Source organism: Micromonas pusilla (assembly GCF_000151265.4).
Source record: "Micromonas pusilla CCMP1545 genomic scaffold MICPUCscaffold_11, whole genome shotgun sequence".
Taxonomy (NCBI): Eukaryota; Viridiplantae; Chlorophyta; class Mamiellophyceae; order Mamiellales; family Mamiellaceae; genus Micromonas; species Micromonas pusilla.
In genome coordinates this window covers 771,877-793,718 of record NW_003315892.1, presented here as the reverse complement: position 1 = coordinate 793,718, position 21,842 = coordinate 771,877, and the positions used below count along the sequence as shown (strand labels likewise).

The window sequence follows — 21,842 nt, the reverse complement described above, 5'->3', positions numbered from 1 at the left end:
TCTCTCGCCGTTTGCGACGATGCGCGACGGACGCGACGTGCTTCTTCCGCCCGCACCAAGTAGACACGAGGACGCCGCACGCCAAGCAAATACACGCCCCGGAGCCGCGCTCGCGGTACCACGTCGTCGTGTCTAACGGCTGACGCGTTCGTCGCATGAATGAATTTGACGTGTCGCTGCGCTGTCGACTCGCCTCGACTTCTCGGACGCTGAAATCGACTCGACGCGCGGCGGGACCGGCACACCGACGCGCGCGCCCCTCTCCGCTTCGCCGTCGCCGTCGCGGCCGCCCTCGCGATGTCGCTCCGCCACGCCGCTCGACGCGCGCTGCACGCCGCCGCGAGCGCGTCGAACGCGCGCGGTGCCGCCGCCGCCCATCGGGTGCCGTGTCGATGGCGGCATCGTCCGCCTCCTCCGTCGCGCCGACGCGCGATGTCCTCCTCCTCCTCCTCCTCCTCCTCCTCGTCCCCGCCGGAGCCGCCCGCGGGGATGTCGTGGCAGTCCGTCGCCGTCGGCGCGGGCCTGGCCGCGTGCGCGTACGAGGCGACGCGACGGTTCGGACCGGAGCCCGCGCTCGCGGACGCGTCGCCGAAGCCGACGCGCGCGGCGAAGGTTGCCGCCGACGCGATGCCGAAGAAGGTTGAAAAGAAACCCGCGCCCTCCCCGCCGCCCGCGCCCGCGCCCGCGACGCCCGCGACGCCCGCGACGCCCGCGACGCCGCCCGCGAACGACATCGTCAAAGAGAAGAAGACGGACGACGGGCAGGGAGAGAAGACGAAGGAGGCGGAGCCGTCCAAGCCGCCGCCGCCGCCGGTGGCGAAATCGGACGCCGACCTCTTCTTCACTCAACTGATGGGCCAGCGGCGCATCTTCCTCAACGGCCGCGTGGACGACAAGTCCGCGCACTCGCTCGTGGGAAAGATGTTGTTCTTAGACGCGGTGGATCCGGAGACGCCGATCGTGTTGTACGTCAACAGCGGCGGCGGCGTGGTGACCTCCGGGCTCGCCATCTACGACGTGATGCAGGTGCGATGGGTGGACGCACAGCTGTGCGCGACGCCCGCGTTGTTAGTTTTCGCCCTCCGTCGAAGGCCTCGGGTCGTCGCGTGCTCTCCCTCTCTCTTCGCGACGCGCTCCCGCGCCCTACGCCATCCAAACCCTAACCCTAACCCTAACCCTACCCCCCACGCCAGCACGTCCGCCCGCCGGTGTACACGGTGTGCATCGGCCACGCCGAGAGCATGGCCGCGGTGCTCCTGTGCGCGGGGGAGAAGGGCCATCGATACGTGTTACCGAACGCCAGGCACGTTCTATACACTGGTCCCCATACGACCGCGTTCGCGTTGTGAACGCCGATCCTTAAGGACTTTTGCCGGCGCATCTCTCCGCCCAACACCCCTCGGTTTCAATCCCCGCCCTCGGCGCCTTTCAACTCCATCCGACGCCTTTCAACTCCACCCCGACGTTCGCATCGTATGGAACGACCCTCAGGGTGATGGTCCACCAGCCGCACCACGTCATAAGCGGGCAGACCACGGATATATTGATCAAAGCGACCAAGGCTGAGCACACGCGGACGACGCTGAGGGATATCATAGCGAAGCACAGCGGTCGGAGCGCGGGGGAGGTGATCGGCGTGTTGGAACGCGACACGTACATGACCGCGGCGGAGGCGGTGACGTTCGGGTTGGCGGACGAGGTGATCACGCACATCGGGGAGCTGGGGGTGCCGACTAAGGTGCCGAGCGGCGACGGGGGCGGGGGCGGGGAGAAGGCGTCGAACGGGGGGGAGTGATGAGAGCGACGCGCGAGGGATTAGAAGCGAACCTATTAATGGATGTTTTACCTGTTCCTACAGTACGTCGACCGCGTCGAAGGCGTCACGAGACAGTCTACGTGTACCTCCGCGCCGCTCGCTAGACGTGTTCTAGCTAGTAGTCTACGCTATCATCATATGTCCGGCGCGGGGAACGACGTTCTGTGCGACTTTGCGAGCCCTCCCCCGCCGTCGAAACCGCCGCCCGCTGGCCGTTTCCTACCATGGTCGCCGCCTCCGGGCCGCTCTCGCAACGCGGCTTCCACGTCCACGACCGCGTCCAAACGCGCGCGCGCGGGCCCCATCCGCGCCAACGCCTCCCCCGCCTCCCCGAGCGCCCTCAGCGCGGCCTCAGCCTTGTGCGACCCCGCCGCGAGGTTCCGCTCCGGCGCGAGCGGGTCGCGCACGCCCAGACGCGGCGGCTCCGCGACGGCGGCGGCGGCGGCGGCGGCGTCCGACGACGCGTCCGACGGATCGGCGCGCGCGGCGGACAGCTCGCTTCTGGTCATCCACGCCGTCGGCTTCTCGCGCCATCCCACGGGTTCGGGGCCGGGGCCGGGCGGCGACGTCGTGAACACGTCCGAGCGTACGTCCACGGCGCCGCACGCGCGCATGAACCCGACGAGGAGGCCGCCGACGTCGACGTCGACGACGACGTCCGAGTCGTCGCCGTCGCCGTCGCCGTCGACGCGCGCGACGATCTCTCCGTCCTCCTCTCCTTCCTCCTCCTCCTCGTCGGCTCGTTCCTCGCCGCCGCCGCCGCCGCCGCCGCCGCCGCTCGTCGCCTTCGTCTTCATCCTCTTCGCGTCGTCCAAGTACGCCGCGAGCATCACGGTCACCGCGTGCGAGCCCACCCCGCCGTCGCCGACGTCGCCCATCCCTCTCCCTCGCAAGAACGCCTTCGATACCCTCGCCAACGGCGCGAGCTCCGCGTGCGCCTCGGCGCGCGCCTTGGTCCACGCCGCCGCGGCGACGCCGTTCGTCTGCCCGAACACGACGTCCACGCCGACGGATCGTATCGTCGTCCGGACGACGGGCACGCGCGCTCTCGTGATGGCGAGCACGCTCGAGACGGGGCGCCCAGATCGCGACATCGCGCGGAGTCGGTCCGCGAGCCGCCGCGCCGCGCGAATCATCGCGGGCTTCATCGCCCTGTTCCTCGCGTCCTGCGCCGCGGCGACGCCGACGCCGCCGCCGGCGGCGGCGTCGCCGGCGTCGTCGTCGCCGCCCCACTCCGCGCCGGTGACGGCGCAGTCGACGTCCGACGACGGCAGCGTCGTGCCGCACGCGACGCTCCCGAAGACGTTCACGATCGCGTCGGGGCCCCACTCTGCGCGCACCGCGTCGCGCACGACGTCGAGCGCGGCGGCGCGGCGCGCGGACTCGTCCGAGGACGGGCTCGCGGCGGCGTCGAACGCGCGGACGTCCGCGCTCAGCGTCGGGTAGCGCATCGTGCGGTGTCGCTGGACGGCGAGTCGTAAATATCGTTCTGTTCTGTTCTTTTCTCTGTTGTGTTTTTTTTCTACACGTACTCGTATCAGCCGCGGCGCCGCCGCCGCCGGCCGCTACAACCTAATCGAACACGGACTCGTCCGTGGGATACTCCACGCACCGATGAAAGTGCGCGGTCGTCAGCGTCGGCCCGCACGCCGCGCGGACGACGTCGCATAACGCTCGCAGCTCGGCCGTTACCACCCCCCCGCACGTCAACTTTTCTAACCCCTTCAAATCGCCCAACGCGACGAACTCGCCCGCGGTCATCCCCCGGACGTCGCATATCCACAGCTCCCGCAGCGTCGTCATCCCGCGCAGGCGCAGGACGAGACCGTCCGTATGCGTGTTCACCACGAGCGTTTTCAGGCGTTTATTCAACCGCGTGAACGCCTTCGGCCACACGACCTGCTCGCACCGGTACAGCTCCAGTCGCGTCAGAAACTCGAGCTTCACCTCTCGCAAGTCCAGCACCGCGTGCTTGCGGTACCCGCCCGGGTCGCCGTCCACGCCGCGACGGTTCGTCTTCGTCGTCGTGTACCCGAACCGGCACCCCAAGCACAAGGTGCGTATGGGCGACGCGCGCGCTTCGCTGAGCTGCAAAAAGTCGCGCGCGCTGATCGTCGTCTCGTTTTCTTTTTGGTTTCCTCCGCCGCCGCCGTTCGACCGCGGGCTGAGACGCAGCGTCCGCAGCTTCGGCGGCGGCTTCAGAAAGTTCACCGTCGGGTGCGTGAACTTCACGTACGGGCACGACGTGATCTCCAGCCACTCGAGGTTTCGAAACGTCTTCCAGTCCTTTACGCACGCGTCCGTCACGGCGAGGAACTCCAGGTCGTTCCATACAAAGCGACGTCGGGGTGGAGTTGAAAGGCGTCAGGTGGAGTTGAAAGGCGTCGAGGGCGGGGATTGAAAGCGAGGGATGGGCGGAGAGAGACGCCGGGAAAAGTCCTTAAGGATCGGCGTTCATCACGCGAACGGGGTCGTATGGGGACCAGTGTATAGAACGCACCTCCAAACGGAGCTTCGTCAGCCGGGGCAGGTTATCCACGAGGGCTCGCACGCCCGCGTCCGTGACACGCGGGAGGTGGCTCAGCTCCAGACGCGTGATCAGCGCGGGCGGCGGCGACGAGAGCGAGAGCGCGCGCGAGAGTGGACGCGCGAGCGAGAGTGGACGGCGCCGCGCGTAACGCGGCGGCGGCGGCGCGGCGGCGCGTTTTTTGGTTTTTTCGACAACCTCGCCGCCGCCGCCGTCGTCGTCGTCGTCGTCGTCGTCGTCGTCGCGTCGCCACAGCGCTTCGATGACGTCGTCCGTCACCGTGTCGAAGTACGCGATCGACATCGTCCGCAGCGTCGTCACCCCCGCGATCTCGCGCAAGAGCCCTCGCACCATGTCCCCGGTGTCCGACGGCTCCGGGTCCTCCGCGTCTGACGGGAAGTGATGTGATTGGCGGGCGACGCGGCGGGAAGTGATGTGATTGGTTAGTTATTTGATGACGTGGACGTTTCATTGGACGACAGAGAGCGACGGAGAAGGCGCCGACGAAAGTCCGTCCTTAAGGAATGAAGTTCAGGTCGTATGGGGACCAGTGCGAGATGGGACGCGCCTGGGTCCGTCTCGAACGCGACGTCGACGAGACAGTCCGTCATCCGCCACAGCCGCGTCCACCCGCGGTCGTTCGGCACCACGTCGCCGTCGTGCACGTCGAACATGCACGCCGGCCCGGGCGTGCGCAGGTCCTCTCTCGGCTCCGCGATCCCGTGGTTGATATCGCTGAGGCCCTCGCGCCAGTGCATCCACGTCCGGGGGACGCGCGCGCGGAACAACGCGGGGACGTCTCTGAGGGAAGTGATGTGATTGGCGGGCGACGCGGCGGGAAGTGATGTGATTGGTTACTTATTTGATGACGTGTACGTTTCATTGGACGAGAGCGACGGAGAGGGCGCCGGGTTAAGTCCTTAAGGAACGGCGTCCACAACGCGAACGGGATCGTATGGGAACCAGTGCGAATACGAACGCGCCTGAACCGCAGACGCGTGAGCCCGTGCCCGAGCACCATCGCCAGGACGCGGTGGTCGAGCGCGCGCAGGCCCGCGCGCTCGACGACGTCGTTGAGGATATGCACCGGGAGCGATGGCGGGAGACGCGGCGTCGTCGCGAGGGTTCGAGCGAGCGCCGCGGACGCGAGCTCGGCGAGCCGCGGCGGCGCCGACGAACGATCCTTCTCCTCCTCCTCCTCCTCCTCCTCCTCCGCGCGCGGGATGACGCACGCGCGGGCGCGCGCCGCCGTCGCGAGGTCGCGAGCGTCCGACGTCCACCGCGTCGCGACGACGCCGTGCGCGTCGCACCGGCGCGAGATGTCGTCGTCGTCGCGCGCGCGAAGCGGGGTGAACGTCGTCGTCGTCGTCGAAGTCGTCGTCGTCGAAGTCGTCGTCGCGTCGTCGTCGTCGAGGCACATCGCGCCGACGCCGCGCCGCAGCGTCCCGCGCGGGCGCAGGTACCAGCACGTCAGCGGCTCGTCGGACGACGACGACGAGGCGCGGGACGCGTCGTCGTCGTCGTCGTCGTCGTCGTCCGATCCATCCGACGACGACGGCGAGGGCGCGAGGCGTCGAATCTCGCGCGACGACGCCCCCGCGAAGTCGTCGCGCGTCGCCGTCTGTCCCGCGATCCCTCCGTCGGCGTCCTCCGCTCCGCTCCGCGCGACGCGATGCATCGATGGCCGTGGGTGCTCACGCGAGCGGCTCGCGACGGCGCGGCGGCATCGCGTCGCCGCGGCGCTCGCGCCTGTGCGCCCGGCGGGCGCGCCGTCTCCACGGAGGGAGGGAGTAACGGCCGAGAGAGGCAAACATCTGGTATCGAAACATGCTGGTGCTCTCTTCGCTGTTCGGCAACGACTTTCTTTGTTTTCAAAATAAATCCGCCCGCCCCGCCGCGCCGGGCACAACGACGAGCGCCCTCGACGCTCCGACGCGCGTTCGCACACCGCGAGCGTCCGCACGCGCCTCACCGCGCCGACCTCTCGCGTCGAGAAGACCCGCGCGTCGAGAAGACCCGCGCGCGAGGCTGTCCTTCGCCGGGTCGAATCGAATCGCATCTCGCGAGGCCGCGGCTGACCGTGGATTGATCCATCCGACCGCCCTCCGAGTCGTCGTCGTCGTCGTCGTCGTCGTCGTCGTCGTCGTCTTCGCGCGCGAGCGATACCGACGCCGCCGCCGCCGCCGCGCCCCTCCGTCGTCATGGCGAACCCGAACTACCCGCCGCCGCACGACCCCTCCGGCGGCGGCGGCGCGTACTGGGGACCCGAGGTGGACGAGCGCGGAGAGCACAGAGAGCGCCTCGCGCGCGAGCGACAGGCGGAATACAACCAGCATCTGAGCGCGAACGGCGGACCCCCCGGCGCGCAGGGACCGCCGAACAACGCGATGGACGCGTTCGCGGACCGCCCCGCGGCGAACGGCGGCGGGCTCCCGCCGAGGTACCCGCCGCAGCAGGGCGGCGCGCACGGCCGCGGGCAGCATCGTCGTCCGAGCGACGAGGCCAGCCCCGGGCTCGTCTTCGAGGAGGAAGTCAACCCTCGGCCGTTCGGGCACGGCGGCGTGAAGCAGATGTTCAACAGCGCGGACAAGCGGCGGATGGAGAAGAAGCAGCAGCAGAAGCGCGAGTACGCCGCGGAGCTCAGCGCGCAGATCGCGGAGAAGGAGGACCGGAAGCGACGCGAGCTCGCGGAGCGGCGCGGGATCGACGCGCGCGCGCACGGCATGGCCAACGTCATCAGGTGCGTTCTATACACTGGTCCCCATACGACCGCGTCGGCGTGGTGAACGCCGATCCTTAAGGACTTTGCCCGGCGTCTCTCTCCGCCCACCCCTCGCTTTCAATCCCCGCCATCGACGCCTTTCAACTCTAGCTGACGCCTATGAACTCCACCCCGACATCGCTTTGTATGGAATGGCCCTCAGGGACATGCGCGACGGGTTCCAGGACGGCGTCGATCGATCCGTGGACCCGGACGGGATCCCGATGTACGACCGGCAGAGCGGGCATCCGCAGCCGCCGCCGCAGTACGTCGAGCAGACGCCGCACCCGATGCAGGGGTACGACCAGGGGGGAGGAGGAGGAGGAGGAGGAGGAGGACGGCAGACGCAGCGGCCGTCGTTCACGGATAATCTTGGCGGCGGCGGCGGCGGCGGCTTCCCCGGCGGGCAGCCCGGGTCGTTCCAACAGCAGCAGCAGAGCGCCGCGCGGCAGAAGAAGGCGGCGTACCAGCGCGAGCTGGACGAGCAAGTCCGGTTGAAAGCGGAGGCGAAAGAGAGGGAGAAGCGCGAACGCTTCGAGAGGGACGCTCGAGAGCGTCGAGAGATCGCGCGGTACGATCCGTGGGGGAAAGGCGGCGGCGGCGCGCCGATGCGCGACCAGGGCGGGAACGTCGTGACGAACTTGAAAGACCTGCGAGATGACTACAACGAGCGGCAGCTGAACCCCGGGATGCCGCCGCCGGATTACCACTACGACCCGAGGTCCCCGGGGGGACCCGCGGCGGATCACGTCGGGAACCTGATGATCCAAGGCCGGTTCAGGGACGGCCAGATCGGGGACGTGGACCCGAGGGAGCTCGCGGCGAAACACCGCCAGAGGGACGAGCTCGCGCACGCGCTCGAGCAGCAGATCGAGGAGAAGCGACGGAAGAAGGAGGCGGAGAAGCAGCGCGAGGCGGAGGAAGATCTGAAGGAGGAGCGGCGACTCAAGGCTGAGCAAGAGCGACTTCGCGCGGCGTTCGAGAAGGAACAGGAGAACGAACGCCTCAAGGCGGAGGAGCGGGCGCGCGCGGAGGAGGAGGCGTTCGATCTCGCGAAGCGTCAGGAGCAGGACCGCGCGAACAAGCCCGCGCGCCGCGCGCCGCGCAGAGACCCGGACGACGAAGACGACGGACCCCCGTACGGCCCCCGCGGCGGCGCCAACGCGAACGCGGCGCCGGCGGACGGCCCGCCGCCACCCGGGTACCTGCCCCCTCGCGGCCCCACCCCCGCGGGCGCGCGCGAGCTCAGCGCGCTGCGCATGGAGCTGCAACAGGAACACACGGAGCTCATGCGCGCGATGCAAGCGCAGAACGAGAACATGCGGATGCTGCAGGAGCGAGCGGAGATGGCGGAGAAGAACGGCTTGGAGGCGCGGATGGAAATTTTGGAGATGAAGGAAAACATCGCGGACAACGTGTTTCTCTCGCAGCTGCCGCCGGTGCCCGGGAGCGACCAGGACCGAAGACGCGTCGTCATCGACGACGCGCGAGAGGACTACGGCGCGTTCATGCGCGACATCGACTCGAGGATCGATCCGTTCAAAGACGCGGGGAAGGATTATTCCGCCGACGTTCGCGCGTCTCAAACCTTCGACGCGAACGAGAGCATGGTGGGAGAGAGCACGTTCGTCTTTCCCGGGCAGACGCTCAGCGCGGCGTCGTTCCTCGGCGACGGCGTCGGCGGCGTCGCGCCGCCGAAGAAGCAGGCGGGCCCCAGACATAACACGCTCGACGACATCGACGAGTTCGGCGGCGGCGACGTCATGGGCCTGGGTCCCGACGCGGACGCGAGCGGTTTGCCGCCGGACGGTCCGGAGCCCGGGCGTCGATACCCGAGCGACGGCCCCCCGGACACCGCCGCGTCGACGGCGTCGGACGGCCTCACGAAGATCTACGCGAAGAACGAGGCGCGTCTGCGCGCGTTGGGCGACGCGGGCGGCGACGGCGACCGTCCCCCCGCGGACGCGGATCAGCTCGATAACCTGCTGCAAAACTTTTTGCGCGTCGCGAGGGGCGCGACGCCGGTGCTCCAGGAGGCGCCGCCGATGCTGGAGGATCAGGCGCGTTCTATTTTCACACTGCCCTGGCGGGCCCCACGCGATCGCCCCCCCGTTCGCGCGGTGCACGGCGTTCCTCGAGGACTTTACTTTTCGCGCGCGTCGCGTTTCTCTCCGCCCGTCTCTCGTTTTCATTTCAATCGCGACTGACGAAACGTTCCTTCCTCAGCGCGGCGAGTTCGACGACGAGGAAGGGGAGTGGCAGGGCGGGATGGGGAGCTACGTCGGGCACCAGCAGTCGTACGACGGGAACCGTCCGGACACGACCGCGTCGCTCGACACGGAGACGCGGTTCCTCCGGTGATGCTACCTACTATGGTGTAGAGTAGGCTGCTAACGATCGATGAGATGCGACGCGTCGCCGCTGCTATGATACAGTAAGGTTACGTCCTCCTCCGCGCGCCTCCTACAGATGCTATCTCCTATCGCGTCCTCTTCCCCTTGTTCCCCGCGTTGACCGTCGTCCTCGAGAACGTGTCCGTGCTCGCGTCGTGAATCTCCCCCCCCGCGATCGTCGTGGACCCGACGTCTTTCGACCCCGCGTTCATGAACGCGCCGCGTCGCGTCGCCGCGGACGAGATGGGATCGTCGCTCGCGTAGAGCGACGCGCTCGCGTTCGTCGCGAGGATCGCGGGAAGCGAGAACGTGCACGCGGCGAACGCGAAGAGCGCGCCCGCGGTGAGGAGCTTCGTCCGCGGGTTCCCGCGCGGCGGCGGCGGCATCGGATCGACGTCGACCCGCCGCGACGACGGACGACGACGACGACGACGACGACGCGCGTCGACGAGTCAGAATCAGACGTCGTCGATCGTTGTCCGAGGCTCCGAGGAGCTTTCCAGGCGGGGCGCTTGCGCTTTGGAGAGAACGCGACTCTGCCGACGCCGCCTCGCCGCGGTGCGCTCATCGGTCGGTTGAAAGGGGGCGCGATCGAATCTTGAAACCGGGCGGCGGGTGAAAAACGTTCGTGGTCGCCGACCGCGCGATCGCGAGCGGTCAACGCGACGCGAGATTTCGATCTCGCTCTCGCGCGTCGAAAACGTGAAGGGTCGCACGCACCGGCCGCCGGGGGTCCTTTTCCATCCGCGCCGACGAAGCGTCGACCCCACCCGCACCGCACGTCCTCCTCACCATGGCCGCCCTCCTCCGCGCCGCGCGCGCGTCCCGCACCGTCTCCAGCGCGATGACCCAGACGCGCGGGTACAAGGTCGCCGTCCTCGGCGCCGCCGGCGGGATCGGCCAGCCGTGCGGTCTCCTCATGAAGATGGTACGTGCGCCGATCGCGTCGATAAAACCCCGATCGATCGATCGGTCGATCGATCCAGACTGGTTCCCATACGAGCCCGTTCGCGTTGTGAACGCCGTTCCTTGAGGACTTTCGCCGCCGCGCGTCTTCCTCCGTGGGCCCCTCCCGCCACTCCACGCCCGCGCCCTCCCCAACCTCCTCCTGACGCCCTCTCTCATCCCGCCCACCGCACACGAACGACGTGCGACATGAACGATGAACGAACGACAGAACCCGCTCGTGACGGAGCTCTCTCTGTACGACATCGCGGGCACGCCGGGCGTCGCCGCGGACGTCTCGCACATCAACACCGCCGCGCAGGTCAAGGGCTACGCCGGCGACGCCGAGCTCGGCGCGGCTCTCAAGGACGCGGACCTCGTCATCATCCCCGCGGGCGTCCCGCGCAAGCCCGGCATGACGCGCGAGGACCTCTTCAAGATCAACGCGGGCATCGTCGCGGGACTCACCGAGGCGTGCGCGACGCACTGCCCGAACGCGATGATCAACATGATCTCCAACCCGGTCAACTCCACCGTGCCGATCGCCGCGGAGGTGCTCAAGAAGAGAGGCGCGTACGACCCGAAGAAGCTCTTCGGCGTGACGACCCTCGATGTCGTGCGCGCGAAGACGTTTTACGCGGAGAAGAACGGCCTCGAGACGGCCAAGGTGGACGTCCCCGTCGTCGGCGGCCACGCGGGGATCACGATCCTGCCGCTGCTCTCGCAGGCGCGTTTTTGTTGTTTTTTCTGTCTCACACCAGACTGGTCCCCGTACGACCGCGTTCGCGTTGTGAACTTCATTCCTTAAGGACGGACTTTCTCTCCCGGCGTTCGTTTCGTGTCTCTCCGCCCACCAACCCTCGGTGGTTTCAACGCCCGACCCTACGACGCCTTTCAACTCCACCACTGACGCCTTTCAACTCCTTCCGCCCCGATCCCGCCGCCGCTTCTCTGAGCGCAGGCGACGCCCAAGGCGGAGATGGACGCCGCGACGATCGAGGCGCTGACGAAGCGCACGCAGGACGGCGGCACCGAAGTCGTCGCCGCCAAGGCGGGCAAGGGCAGCGCGACGCTGTCCATGGCGTACGCGGGCGCGGTGTTCGCGGACTCGTGCCTCCGCGCGAAGAACGGCGAAGCCGGCGTCGTGGAGTGCACGTACGTCGAGTCGAACGTCACGGACGCGAGGTTCTTCGCGTCCAAGGTGACGCTCGGCAAGGAGGGCGTGGAGACGATCCACGGCCTCGGCGAGCTGACGCCGTACGAGAAGGCTGGCCTGGACGGGATGATGGCCGAGCTGAACGACTCGATCAACAAGGGCGTCGAGTTCGCCAAGGCGCTGTGAGCGAGCAGAGCCTTCCCTCGAGGCGTCGCGTCGCGCGTGAACGACTAGTCGCTCGACGAGCGGCGGCGGGCGCGGCGCGGCGTTTGAGGATTTCTTTCTTTTAACATCACCACGTCGACCGACGCGCGTCGTCGTTCATCGCGTCGTTCATCGCGTCGTTCATCGCGCGCGGCGGCTATCGCCGGGCTGGCCGAATCGCCGCGACGGCGGCGGCGGCGACGACGCCCGCCGCCGCCGCGCGGGAAAAGAAAGTCCTTAAGAAACGGCGTTCACCACGCGAACGCGGTCGTATGGGGACCAGTCTCGCGACGAGAATCTTAATCCGAGTCCGAATCCTCCCCGCCCACCCCCGCCGCGCCTCCTCCTCCCCCTCCTCGCCCTCTTCCTCGCCCTCGCGGCACCACGCCGGTTTCGTCTCCGGGACGACGTACTTGAACAGCTTGTTGTACGCGGACGCGTCGACGCCGCCGGCGGCGCGCGCTCTCGTCGACGCCGCCGCCTCGCTCGCGACCAGCCACGGTCCCCACCACGCCTCGGGGAGCTTGAACACGTACGTCATCACGATCGCGCCTGGGTTTGTTCAGATTTGTTCGAGGGTTCGAGGAACAGAGGGTCGTTCAGAGGGGTACTGTATGTAGCCCTAGGGTTCTTCGAGGGGTAGGGTAGGGTAGGGTAGGTTTCGGTCGTCGCACCGGGCGCGAGCTCGCGCATGAGCTTTCGCGCGATCTTTCTGTTCCCCGCGGGCAGGAGGTACACGAACACGACGGTCGCGTCGCGAATCGCCGCCTTCACCGCGTTGCCTCTGACGATCTTCACGAGCGCGTCCACGCCGGCGTCTTTCGCCTGACGCGTCGAGAGGGAGGGAGGGAGGAAGGAGGCGGGCGCGTCAGTCAGCGTCGGCACTTCGCGCGCGGACGTTCTGTTCGTTTCCGCGGGTGCCTACATCTCATCTCATCACTCCGCGCCGTCGTCTCGTCGTCGTCTCTCCGCGACGGACGGGACGGGTCGGGACGGGACGGGTCGGGTCGGGTCGGAGTCGGCGTCGGCGTCGTCGTCGTCGTCGTCGTCGTCGTCGTCGTCGCGCGCACCATCTGTCTCGCCTTCGCGACCGCCCTCGCGTCGATCTCCACGCCGACGCCCGCGCATCCGTGCGCTCGCGCGGCCTCCACGAGCACGCGTCCGTCGTTGCATCCCAGGTCGTACACGACGTCGCTCGACGAGAGCGGCCCCGCGAACGCGAGCATCTCGGTCACCATCTTCATCGGCGTCGCGCTGATCGGGCCGAGGTAGTCCGCGCCGCCCGGCGGCATCGCGGGACGCGGCGCGCGCGCGCGCGCGGGGATGGACGGTCGGACGCGGACGGCTCCGTTTGGTTTTTCGTAGTGTCGGCGCAGGATAGTTATGCTGCGCGGATATTTACAGTATGCGCTGTTGATCTTTCCAACGCGGCAAGCTGAGCGCTTTTGAGGTCTTTTGAAATCTGCGGATGAGGCATTTCCGCGGCTGTAATTCACCCCGCGCGCCTCGGTGAATTCAAACCGCGCCGCGAACGCGATTTGACCGCGGGAACCGAGCACTCCCGTTGAAAATTATCTTTCGCGTTTAGGATCTTTCCGTAGGCCGAAAAGTTAACACAGCGCGCTCGCAGACTAAATGCGCATACGCTCGAAAAAAGCCAATTCGATCGGTACTTTATTGAATCTTCTCGGGTTGCGGACGGAGTTTTCCGAGAAAGGCGCGCATTGGTCGCCGCGCGCGCGGCCCGGTCGCGCCTCGCTCGAGCGCGTCACCGGAGAATCGGCGCGCGCGTTTGGGAGAAGACTCGCGCGTCATGTCGAATCCCCCGCCCGCGTGGCCCGGGTACGCCCAGGCCGCGGCCGCGAGCGGAGGATTCGGACCCGGCGTCGCGCGGATAAAACCTACGCCACCTGTGCAACAGGGCGCTCTTCCCGCGTCGAACGCGGCGCCGTGGGCTCGCGGACAAACGCCCCCGGGCGGCGACGCGACGTCGCGCGGCCTCGGCGCGCTGTCGAACGCGGCGACGAGCAACGCGACGCAGCACGCCGTCGCAAACGTCGGGCACGTCCCCAAGGCGCGGAAGCCGTACACCATAACGAAGCAGCGCGAGCGATGGACGGACGAGGAGCATGAAAGATTTTTAGCCGCGCTGAAGCTGCACGGGCGCGCGTGGAGGAAGATCGAGGAGCACGTCGGGACCAAGTCCGCGGTGCAGATCCGCTCGCACGCGCAGAAGTTCTTCTCTAAGCTCATGCGAGAGGCTGCGAAGAGCGGCGACGCGAGCGGGGTCGCGAGCGCGGGCGTTTCCGGAAGCGCGTCCGAACACGGCGTGAGCGCTTCAGTCATCCCGCCGGCGAGACCGAAGCGAAAGCCCGCGCATCCTTATCCCAGAAAAGCCCCCGAGGGCGGCGATCGCGCGAAGAACGCGACGACGATGAGCGGCGATCGACGCACGGTCAGCACGGACGGCGGCACGCGCACGGAGGTCAGCGACGGCACCATCACGGGCGCGGACGTCAACTCGTTCGCCGCGTTCGGACACGGCGCGTTCGGACACGGCGGCTTCGACGCCGCGCACGCAGCGGCGCTCGCGTCGAGCTACGCGCAATTTCCCGCCGCGCCCGCCGCCGGGCCTGCCGCCGGCGCGACGAACGCGGCGTCGTACTTCAACCCGTACCTGCTGCCGGCGAACCCCACCGCGGCGATGTATCAGATGAACGCCGCGCTGAAGGGCGCGACGAACGCGACGACGCCGCGCGCGGCGAACGCGACGACGGACGACGCGGCGCAGGCGGCAGCGATGCGGCGGTTCATGCACGCGTTCCAAGGGCTGACGGGGATGCCGGCGGCGATGACGGCGCCGGCCGCGCCGCCGCCGCCCGCGCCGCAGCCCGGACCTCCTCAGCCGGGTCCCGCGGCGCACGGCGGAGGCGGCGCGGCGGCGGCGGGCGCGAACCCGAGCGCGGCGACCGACTTTTTCGCGGCGATGATGGCGGCGGCGACGTCCAACGCGAGCGCCAATCTTGGGTCGGCGGAGAGCGCGTTTTCGCAGTGGGCGGCGGCGGCGGCGGCGCAACAACAGAGCAATACCGCGCAGGCGCAGCAGGCCGCGGCGATGTCGCAGATGATGATGATGATGATGCCCGGGTACGCGCAGGCGGCGGCGGCGGTGGCGACCGCGGCGGGCGGCGCGGCGGCGGCGAATCCAAATCCGAATCCGAATCAAAATCCGAACGCCGACGCCGACGCCGACGCGAACGCGAATCTGCAAAGCCTCGCCGACTTCGCCGTGAAGCAGCACCGGCCGCGCGAGTTCGAGGAGCCGCAGCCGGTCGCGGAGAAGAAACCTGAGTTTGACTTCAACGCGGTGGCGGCGAGAAAGGCGCGGAGCACGCGCGCGCACCCGAAGGCGGCGGCGGCGGCGCGCGCGAGCGCCGAGCCGCCGTTTCCCCCCGCGTCTACGGCTGCGAACGACGACGCGAGCGATCCCGCCTCCGAAGGGGACCTCAACAAGGAGAGCTCGCCCGAGAACGACGGGTCGCGGCCGTCGAGCCACGAGCGAGGCGGCGCGTCTGGGTCCGGGGAGGAGGACGAACGAGACGCGACGGCGGCGGCGCGCGGCGGCGGCGGAGGTGAGACTGCTTCCCATACGACCCCGTTCGCGTGGTGCACGCCGTTCCTTAAGGACTTTTCCCGTCGTCACTCTTCACCCGCGCTTCCCTTTCAACGTTTGACCGGTAAGATGTTCGACTGACCGATCGCTTCACCCACGCAGGCGGCGGCGGCGGCGCGACGACGGACGCCAAGACCATCAACACGTCGGGTTCGAACGAGAGCACGCAGCTTCACGCGGACGGCGAGCGCGGCGCGAATCATCATCGCGGGCGCGGCGGCGCGGGAGCGAACGCGGGCGCGGGCAAGAGCCAGGATAACTTTGAGCTGTGCGCGGACATGTCGTCGCGGCGGGAGTTGTCTCCGAGCTCGGAGGAGGGGGGCGAGGACCACAATCAAAAGTCGCACTCGCGGCCGCCGCCGGCGGCGCGTCTGAAGTTGTCGACGCAGACGCGAAACGCGCGGTCTCGGGCGTGAATTACCGCCGGACCTGATCGACACGTGTACCATACCGACATCATATTCTTTCCCGAGGGGACGGGCGCGCGCGACGACGCGCCAAGACGCGCGGCGCGACGCCCCCCCCGCGATGTATTATTTTTTTGCCTCATAGACAGGAGACGGCAGACTGTAGGATCGATAGACAGGAGACGCGTCGCCGCCGGTTGCCCCCTCCTCGGATGCGATTCGTTTCATACGAACGATCGCGAGGAGTACGAAACAGGGAGACCGGTCAAGATGGCGACCAAAACTAACACTAGCAGCGAACGCGACGAGCAGCCCATTCTCATAGACGGAGAAAAGCGGCGCCACCGTTCACAGACAGGAAGAAAATAACCTTACTAACCAGGCCGCGCGGGTCTGCGTCGACGACGCGTTTTTAAGTTGTCCGACCAGACGCCGCGCACTCGCGTAGCGGGCGTAGGCATAGGCTTTCGGCGGATTGCTTTTTATTAATACACGCGACAATCCGCCCAACTCGTTATTAACTCGTTCGCGTTCCATCCGTTAAGTCTCGACGCTTCGCGCCGGTCTTCCGCCCGTCTGAGGGTCCCTCGACGCCCGCCGCCGCGGATTCGCATCGCGTCAGACGCGTCGCGCGCCGCCAAACTCCACGCGCACGTCGTGCGTCCCCTCCGCGGTCCCGATGTTCACCACCAGCGCGCCGTCGTCGCGCGCGTACGAGAACGTCGTCCTCATCCCGTCCACTACGACGGGGTGGAGTTGAAAGGCGTCAGTTGGAGTTGAAAGGCGCCGAGGGTGGGGATTGAAAGCGAGGAACCCTGGGCGGAGAGATACGCCGGGTGGAAAAGTCCTTAAGGAACGGCGTTCACCACGCGAACGCGGTCGTATGGGGACCAGTGTATAGAACGCACCCGAGACGCGCGTCGGCTCGAAGTTGGCGTAACACGCGAGCGCGCCGCAGCCGTAGACGGAGACGACGCCGATCGCGCCGCCGCCGCCGCCGCCGCCGCCGCCGCCGTCTCCCTCTTCTCCTTTAGGCGCGGACAGAGATGTCGCCGCGACGGCGCCGCCGCCGTTCAACATCCCCTCCAGCGCGATCGGCGTGAACTCCACGTCGCCGCGACGCATCACCGGCGCGATCGCGTAAATCTCCCACGCCTTCCCCTCCAACTCGCGCGCGAACGCGTCTTCCTCGCGGAGGATCGAAATCTTCGTCCCGCCGTGCTTCGCGCCCCCCGTCGCCTTGCACGCGTACGTCAGCTCCTCCACGTCGCTCCTCCCCGCGGCGGTCGCCTCTGCTCGCGCCGCCTCGCGCAGCCCGACGACGTCCGTCACTCGCAGCGTCGCCGTCACCGCGCGCGGCGCGTCCGTGTCGATCGCGTAGACGCCCCGCTCGCGGCTCCAGTGCGCGCCCTGAATGTTGAAACACGCGAGGACGCCGCCTCTCGCGTTCACGTTCCACACCTTGAGCGCGGTGCGCTCGTCGCGCGTGACGTCCACGAAGAGGCAGTCGCGCGTCGGTCGTCCCGGGAGCTTGGCGCGGAGCACTCTGCCGGAGGGGAACACGAGCGATCGGAGCACGTCGAAGTCTGAGGGTCGAGGGTCCATACGAGCGAACGTCGGGGTGGAGTTCAAAGGCGTCAGAAACGGAGTTGATAGGCGTCGATGGCGGGGATTGAAAGCGAGGGACCCTGGGCGGAGAGATGCGCCGTAAAAAAGTCCTCAAGGAACGGCGTTCACCACGCGAACGCGGTCGTACGGGGACCAGTGTGAGGTAGAACGCGCCGTGGTTGTCCGGCTTGTCCGACACGTAGACGGGGCACCCGCCGACGGCGCGCGCGGCGGCGTGGAGCGCGCCGGTCCCGCGGCGTCCCGCGTCGTCGTGCGAGTGGAACATGTCCCAGTCCGGGATGACGACCTCGCCCATGAAGACGCTGTTATACGCCACGTTGGCGATGTGCACCGTGTGCGACGCGTGGTTGAGCGGGTAGAAATCGTCCGAGACCCTCGCGAGGTTGCTGCTCTCGAAGTGGAAGATGTTCTCCGTGCTGTGGCACATGCAGTTGATGAGCGAGTCGCCTCTGGGGAAGTTCTCCCGCACGCTCGCCTCGAGCGCGCGGTGCAGTTTCCCCGCGAGCGCGGGCCCGCCGCCGTGCCCTTGCCCGAGCCCGCCGACGATCGCCTGCCCGTCGACCTTCACGCCGTCCACGCCAGCCGACGCGAGGTAGGCGTGGAGCTCTCTGTAGAACGCCTCCAAATCCTCTGGGCTCGTCGCGCCGACGCCGCCGACGGTGATCGGGTCCCACGCCTGCGACGGCTCCACGGTCATCACCCCGGGCGTGTGCCGCGGGTATCGCATCTTCGGATTGAATCTCGCCGTCCCGGGTTCGTTCGGGTGCAATCCGCCCCAGTACCCGAAGAGCGCGTGCCAGCAGTACACGTGCTCGACGCCGAGCCTTCGAATGCGCTCGACGACTCTTCCGAAACCGTCGCCGCGCTTGCGTTTTTTCCTCGGCGACCCGTGCGTCACGCCCTCGCCCAGACCGACCGGCCCGCCGTCGAGCTGGAACTTGATGTTCGCCTCAGGGTCGTTCCATACAAAGCGATGTCGGGGTGGAGTTCAAAGGCGTCAGAAGCGGAGTTGAAAGGCAACGCGGGCGGGGATTGAAAGCGAGGGGTGGGCGGAGAGAGACGACGGGAAAAGTCCTTAAGGATCGGCGTTCACCACGGCGACGGGGTCGTATGGGAACCAGTGTATAGAACGCACCTCAATGCCGGACACGCGGTGATTGAAGCACGAGATGGCGCTGAACGCGAACCTGATCACGGGCGAGAAGACGCACTGCGCCGCGAACCGCAGCGCGCGCCACGCGTGCGAATCGTACGGCACGTTGTGAATCCCTCGCCAGTACACCGTCTCGAACCCGCTCGCGAGCGACGCGCCGAGGAGGGACAAGACGCCTCTGGCGGCGCGTTTCGGATGCGCCGCCGCGGCGATGGGATGCGTCGCCGCGTCGACGACGACCGCCGTCGCCTCCCGCGTCTTCACGCGGAGCGCGAGCGAGTGCTCGTGAAGCTCGTGCGCGTGCGCGCGCGCGTCGCCCTTTGGCATGCGGTCCATGGCCTCGAGCGCCGCGAGGTCGCGCGACTCCGCGCCGGCGGCGCCGACGTCGACGTCGCCGCTGATGTGATCCGTCTGCTTCTTGAACGCGTCGTCCGGCTGCAGCGAGATGGAGTTGAAAGGCGTCAGTTGGAGTTGAAAGGCGTCGAGGTGTGTCGGGATTGAAAGCGAGGGACCCTGGGCGGAGAGATGCGCCGGGAAAAGTCCTTAAGGATCGGCGTTCACCACGCCGACGCGGTCGTATGGGAACCAGTGTGAGATAGAACGCGCCTGCACCGACTGCCACCCGTCGTCGATGATCACGAACCGCGGCGGCGTCCCGCCGTCTCGAAGACTCCCGACGCCCTCCTCGATCCCCGCTGGCGTGACCTGGTGATAGAACGCGTCCCACGTGCACCAGCCGAAGACGTCCGTCGTCGGCGGCGTCGTCTTCTCGCGTCTCAGGCGAAACGACGACGACATGACGTCCCTCGCCATCGCCATCGCCGCCTCGACCGCGCGGAACGGACACGCGCACGCGGTCATCGCGAGCGCGTGCTTCACGCTCGCGGTCGCACACTCCGCGCAGTTGCTCTCGGTCACGAGCGAGAGCGTCGAGTCGAGCGCGGCGTCGTCGTCGTCCGCGTCTTCGTCCGCGTCTTCGCGCGTTCTCTCGATCGCGCGCGCGATCGCGGCGTCCGCGCGATGCCCCGTGAGCGTGCTTCGGAAGCCCCCCTCCGCGATCGTCGGCACGAGCGCGACGTACCCCCTCCCGCCCTCGAGCTCGAACAGCATGAACTGCGTCTCGGACGGGACGTCGCGCGCGGCGGCGCCCCACGCCGGGGACATCCACCACAGCTTGCAGCGCGAGCACGCGACGAACCTGACGCCGTCCGCGAACGATCGCGCGAGCGCGTGCGCGTGCCTCGATCGCGGCGTACCGTCCGGGGATTCGAACGACAGCGTCATCGCCGCGACGGCGCGGCCGTCGGGGTGCGCCGGCGACGGCGCCGATCGCGCGTGCGCGAACGGCGTCGCGACGAGCGCGCGCGAGACGCCGCGGAAGAGCGCGACGCCGTCGATCGTCAGATCTCGCGTCTTCGCGTCGAGCGCGAGCCGGAGGAGAGCGGAGGAGGAGGAGGCCGCCGCCGCCGCCGCGGACGACGACGCGCCGCCGCCGCCGCCGCCGCCGCGGGAGCGTCTCGTCATCGCCGCGGAGCGCCGAGGTGTGCGACGGCCGGAGCGGCGACGACGACAGGACCAGCAGAGACTCCACTTATCGCTGACGAGCAGCGCAGCGTATCGCTCCACCGACTCCACCGACGACTTCAGTGTCGGGCGGAGCGCAGCGCCCGCGCGAACGTCGACGTCCTCGCTCGTCCTCGCTCGTCGACGCCCGCGGCGCGGAACCGTCGGCGGGCGCGTCCATGTCCGACGACGCGCTCGCGCGACGGCCGGGCGGCGGCGGATCGCGACGCGACGCGCCGCATCGATCCATCGCGGACGACTTCGACGACTCCACCACGGACGAGGACGAGGAGAGGGTGGAGCGCGCGGGCCCGCGCGGGTGGGCGGACGAGGGCGAGGGCGAGGGCGAGGGCGAGGGCGAGGGCGAGCCGCCGCGAAGGCGCGCGGGCGGCGCGGCGGGCGCGGCGGCGTCGGACGACGACGACGACGACGCGCCGGCGCCGCCGCCGAAGCCGAGGACGGCGCAGTGGACCGTGCACGACGAGAGCGACGATCCCGCGCGGCGCGCGAGCGGCGCGGGCGGGATCGCCGCGGACTTCGACGAGCCGTCGCCGACGAAACCGAGATGGAGCGAGGACGCGCGCGGCGGCGGCGACGATGCGAACGCGAACGCGAGCGCGAACGCGAACGCGCGCGCGCGCCGCGCGGCGGCGGCGACGACGTACGACGACGACGAGGTCTCGTCGTCGGAGGACGAGGGAAGAGACGGTCGGCTGTCCTACGCGCCGCGATATAACCCGAACCGCGCGCGCGGGAGGGTCCAAACGAAAGAGGAGCTCGACGCCGCGGCGCCGAAGCGCGCGCACGACCTCGGACGACGCGGCGTCGACGGCGGCGTGACGTTCGAAGACGACGGCATCGACCTCTCCGTCTTGACGTCGCGGTTGTTAACCCGGGAGGAGTGCGAGGAGGTCCGTCGCGTCGAATCCGTCTCCTCTCCGTCCGCGCCGCGCGCGCGTCTCGACCTCTCGATCCTCCACGTCATCGAACATGCTCGATTCCTGACCAATCGCATCCCTCCACGTCGCAGGATTTCAACGAGGTGTGGACCGCGGACTCGCTCTGGGAGGAGCTCATGCCGGTGCTTCAGAAGCACGAGGACGAGGAGCGCGCGAGGAAAGCCGCGGCCAAGGCGAAGGAGACGGCGAAGAAGTAGAGGGAGACAAGAGCGGCGAGGGGGTGAGCGCGGCGCGCGAACTTCAATTTCATACGAGCGCCGACCGACGCGATTCTCTCCCGGGATTCTCTCCCGGCATTCTCTCGCGACCGACCCGACCCTTCCGTCGCTCTCGCCGCCGCGTCTGCGGAGGGGGTGGGGGGGGGGGGGGTTCGCGTGGGGCGCGTCAGTCGAGGTCGTGCGGACGCGCGATCAGACGGACCGAGCGCGGGCGCGGGCGCGATAGATGTGCAGCGACGGTAAGCCGCGAGACGGACGGCTCTCGCTCGCGGTTCTGATGGCCGCGACGAACGGGTAACCTTAATAAAAAAAGACACCGGTTCATTTTTCTGCGCCACTCGCGCGGCGTCGGGGGACCGACGCCGCGCGCCGGATGAAACCTTTCCCGGAATACCACCTCTAGCTGGGGTTCCTTGACCAGAGAGGCTCGGCCAATGG

The 21,842-nt window shown here is 68.4% G+C and overlaps 11 protein-coding genes across 11 annotated transcripts; 5 read left to right on the top strand and 6 right to left on the bottom strand.

The window, feature by feature from the left end:
- The first annotated feature begins 725 nt into the window (after window positions 1-725).
- Window positions 726-1,855, top strand: MICPUCDRAFT_29032 (uncharacterized protein). Its single transcript, XM_003062185.1, has 3 exons — window positions 726-1,026; window positions 1,194-1,303; window positions 1,492-1,855. The coding sequence occupies exons 1-3, from the start codon at window positions 853-855 to the stop codon at window positions 1,793-1,795; spliced, it is 588 nt and encodes a 195-aa protein (XP_003062231.1). The 5' UTR covers window positions 726-852; the 3' UTR covers window positions 1,796-1,855.
- Window positions 1,856-1,950: 95 nt separating this feature from the next.
- MICPUCDRAFT_42002 (uncharacterized protein) lies at window positions 1,951-3,267 on the bottom strand (the record flags this gene model as incomplete). Its single annotated transcript, XM_003061985.1, has 1 exon — window positions 1,951-3,267. One exon carries the CDS (start codon window positions 3,265-3,267, stop codon window positions 1,951-1,953), a length of 1,317 nt encoding a protein of 438 aa, XP_003062031.1.
- Window positions 3,268-3,388: 121 nt separating this feature from the next.
- On the bottom strand, window positions 3,389-4,697 carry MICPUCDRAFT_42001 (uncharacterized protein; the record flags this gene model as incomplete). The annotated part of the gene is made up of 2 exons (XM_003061984.1): window positions 3,389-4,102; window positions 4,317-4,697. 2 exons carry the CDS (start codon window positions 4,695-4,697, stop codon window positions 3,389-3,391), a joined length of 1,095 nt encoding a protein of 364 aa, XP_003062030.1.
- Window positions 4,698-4,950: 253 nt separating this feature from the next.
- On the bottom strand, window positions 4,951-6,021 carry MICPUCDRAFT_51851 (uncharacterized protein; the record flags this gene model as incomplete). The annotated part of the gene is made up of 1 exon (XM_003061983.1): window positions 4,951-6,021. One exon carries the CDS (start codon window positions 6,019-6,021, stop codon window positions 4,951-4,953), a length of 1,071 nt encoding a protein of 356 aa, XP_003062029.1.
- Window positions 6,022-6,544: 523 nt separating this feature from the next.
- MICPUCDRAFT_42000 (uncharacterized protein) lies at window positions 6,545-9,465 on the top strand (the record flags this gene model as incomplete). The annotated part of the gene is made up of 3 exons (XM_003062184.1): window positions 6,545-7,083; window positions 7,346-9,233; window positions 9,331-9,465. The coding sequence occupies 3 exons, from the start codon at window positions 6,545-6,547 to the stop codon at window positions 9,463-9,465; spliced, it is 2,562 nt and encodes an 853-aa protein (XP_003062230.1).
- Window positions 9,466-9,502: 37 nt separating this feature from the next.
- MICPUCDRAFT_70117 (uncharacterized protein) lies at window positions 9,503-10,231 on the bottom strand. Its single transcript, XM_003061982.1, has one exon. It carries the CDS (start codon window positions 10,063-10,065, stop codon window positions 9,706-9,708), a length of 360 nt encoding a protein of 119 aa, XP_003062028.1. The 5' UTR covers window positions 10,066-10,231; the 3' UTR covers window positions 9,503-9,705.
- Window positions 10,232-10,318: 87 nt separating this feature from the next.
- MICPUCDRAFT_37587 (uncharacterized protein) lies at window positions 10,319-11,922 on the top strand. Its single transcript, XM_003062183.1, has 3 exons — window positions 10,319-10,425; window positions 10,675-11,169; window positions 11,404-11,922. Exons 1-3 carry the CDS (start codon window positions 10,342-10,344, stop codon window positions 11,782-11,784), a joined length of 960 nt encoding a protein of 319 aa, XP_003062229.1. The 5' UTR covers window positions 10,319-10,341; the 3' UTR covers window positions 11,785-11,922.
- A 37-nt stretch (window positions 11,923-11,959) lies between these two features.
- On the bottom strand, window positions 11,960-13,094 carry MICPUCDRAFT_51846 (uncharacterized protein; the record flags this gene model as incomplete). Its single annotated transcript, XM_003061981.1, has 3 exons — window positions 11,960-12,354; window positions 12,477-12,627; window positions 12,873-13,094. The coding sequence occupies 3 exons, from the start codon at window positions 13,092-13,094 to the stop codon at window positions 11,960-11,962; spliced, it is 768 nt and encodes a 255-aa protein (XP_003062027.1).
- Window positions 13,095-13,615: 521 nt separating this feature from the next.
- Window positions 13,616-15,891, top strand: MICPUCDRAFT_51845 (uncharacterized protein; the record flags this gene model as incomplete). Its single annotated transcript, XM_003062182.1, has 2 exons — window positions 13,616-15,539; window positions 15,578-15,891. The coding sequence occupies 2 exons, from the start codon at window positions 13,616-13,618 to the stop codon at window positions 15,889-15,891; spliced, it is 2,238 nt and encodes a 745-aa protein (XP_003062228.1).
- A 459-nt stretch (window positions 15,892-16,350) lies between these two features.
- On the bottom strand, window positions 16,351-20,188 carry MICPUCDRAFT_51844 (glycoside hydrolase family 36 protein; the record flags this gene model as incomplete). The annotated part of the gene is made up of 5 exons (XM_003061980.1): window positions 16,351-16,622; window positions 16,791-17,468; window positions 17,629-18,460; window positions 18,647-19,099; window positions 19,226-20,188. 5 exons carry the CDS (start codon window positions 20,186-20,188, stop codon window positions 16,501-16,503), a joined length of 3,048 nt encoding a protein of 1,015 aa, XP_003062026.1. The 3' UTR covers window positions 16,351-16,500.
- A 218-nt stretch (window positions 20,189-20,406) lies between these two features.
- On the top strand, window positions 20,407-21,383 carry MICPUCDRAFT_51843 (uncharacterized protein; the record flags this gene model as incomplete). Its single annotated transcript, XM_003062181.1, has 2 exons — window positions 20,407-21,138; window positions 21,258-21,383. The coding sequence occupies 2 exons, from the start codon at window positions 20,407-20,409 to the stop codon at window positions 21,381-21,383; spliced, it is 858 nt and encodes a 285-aa protein (XP_003062227.1).
- Between the last annotated feature and the right edge of the window lie 459 nt (window positions 21,384-21,842).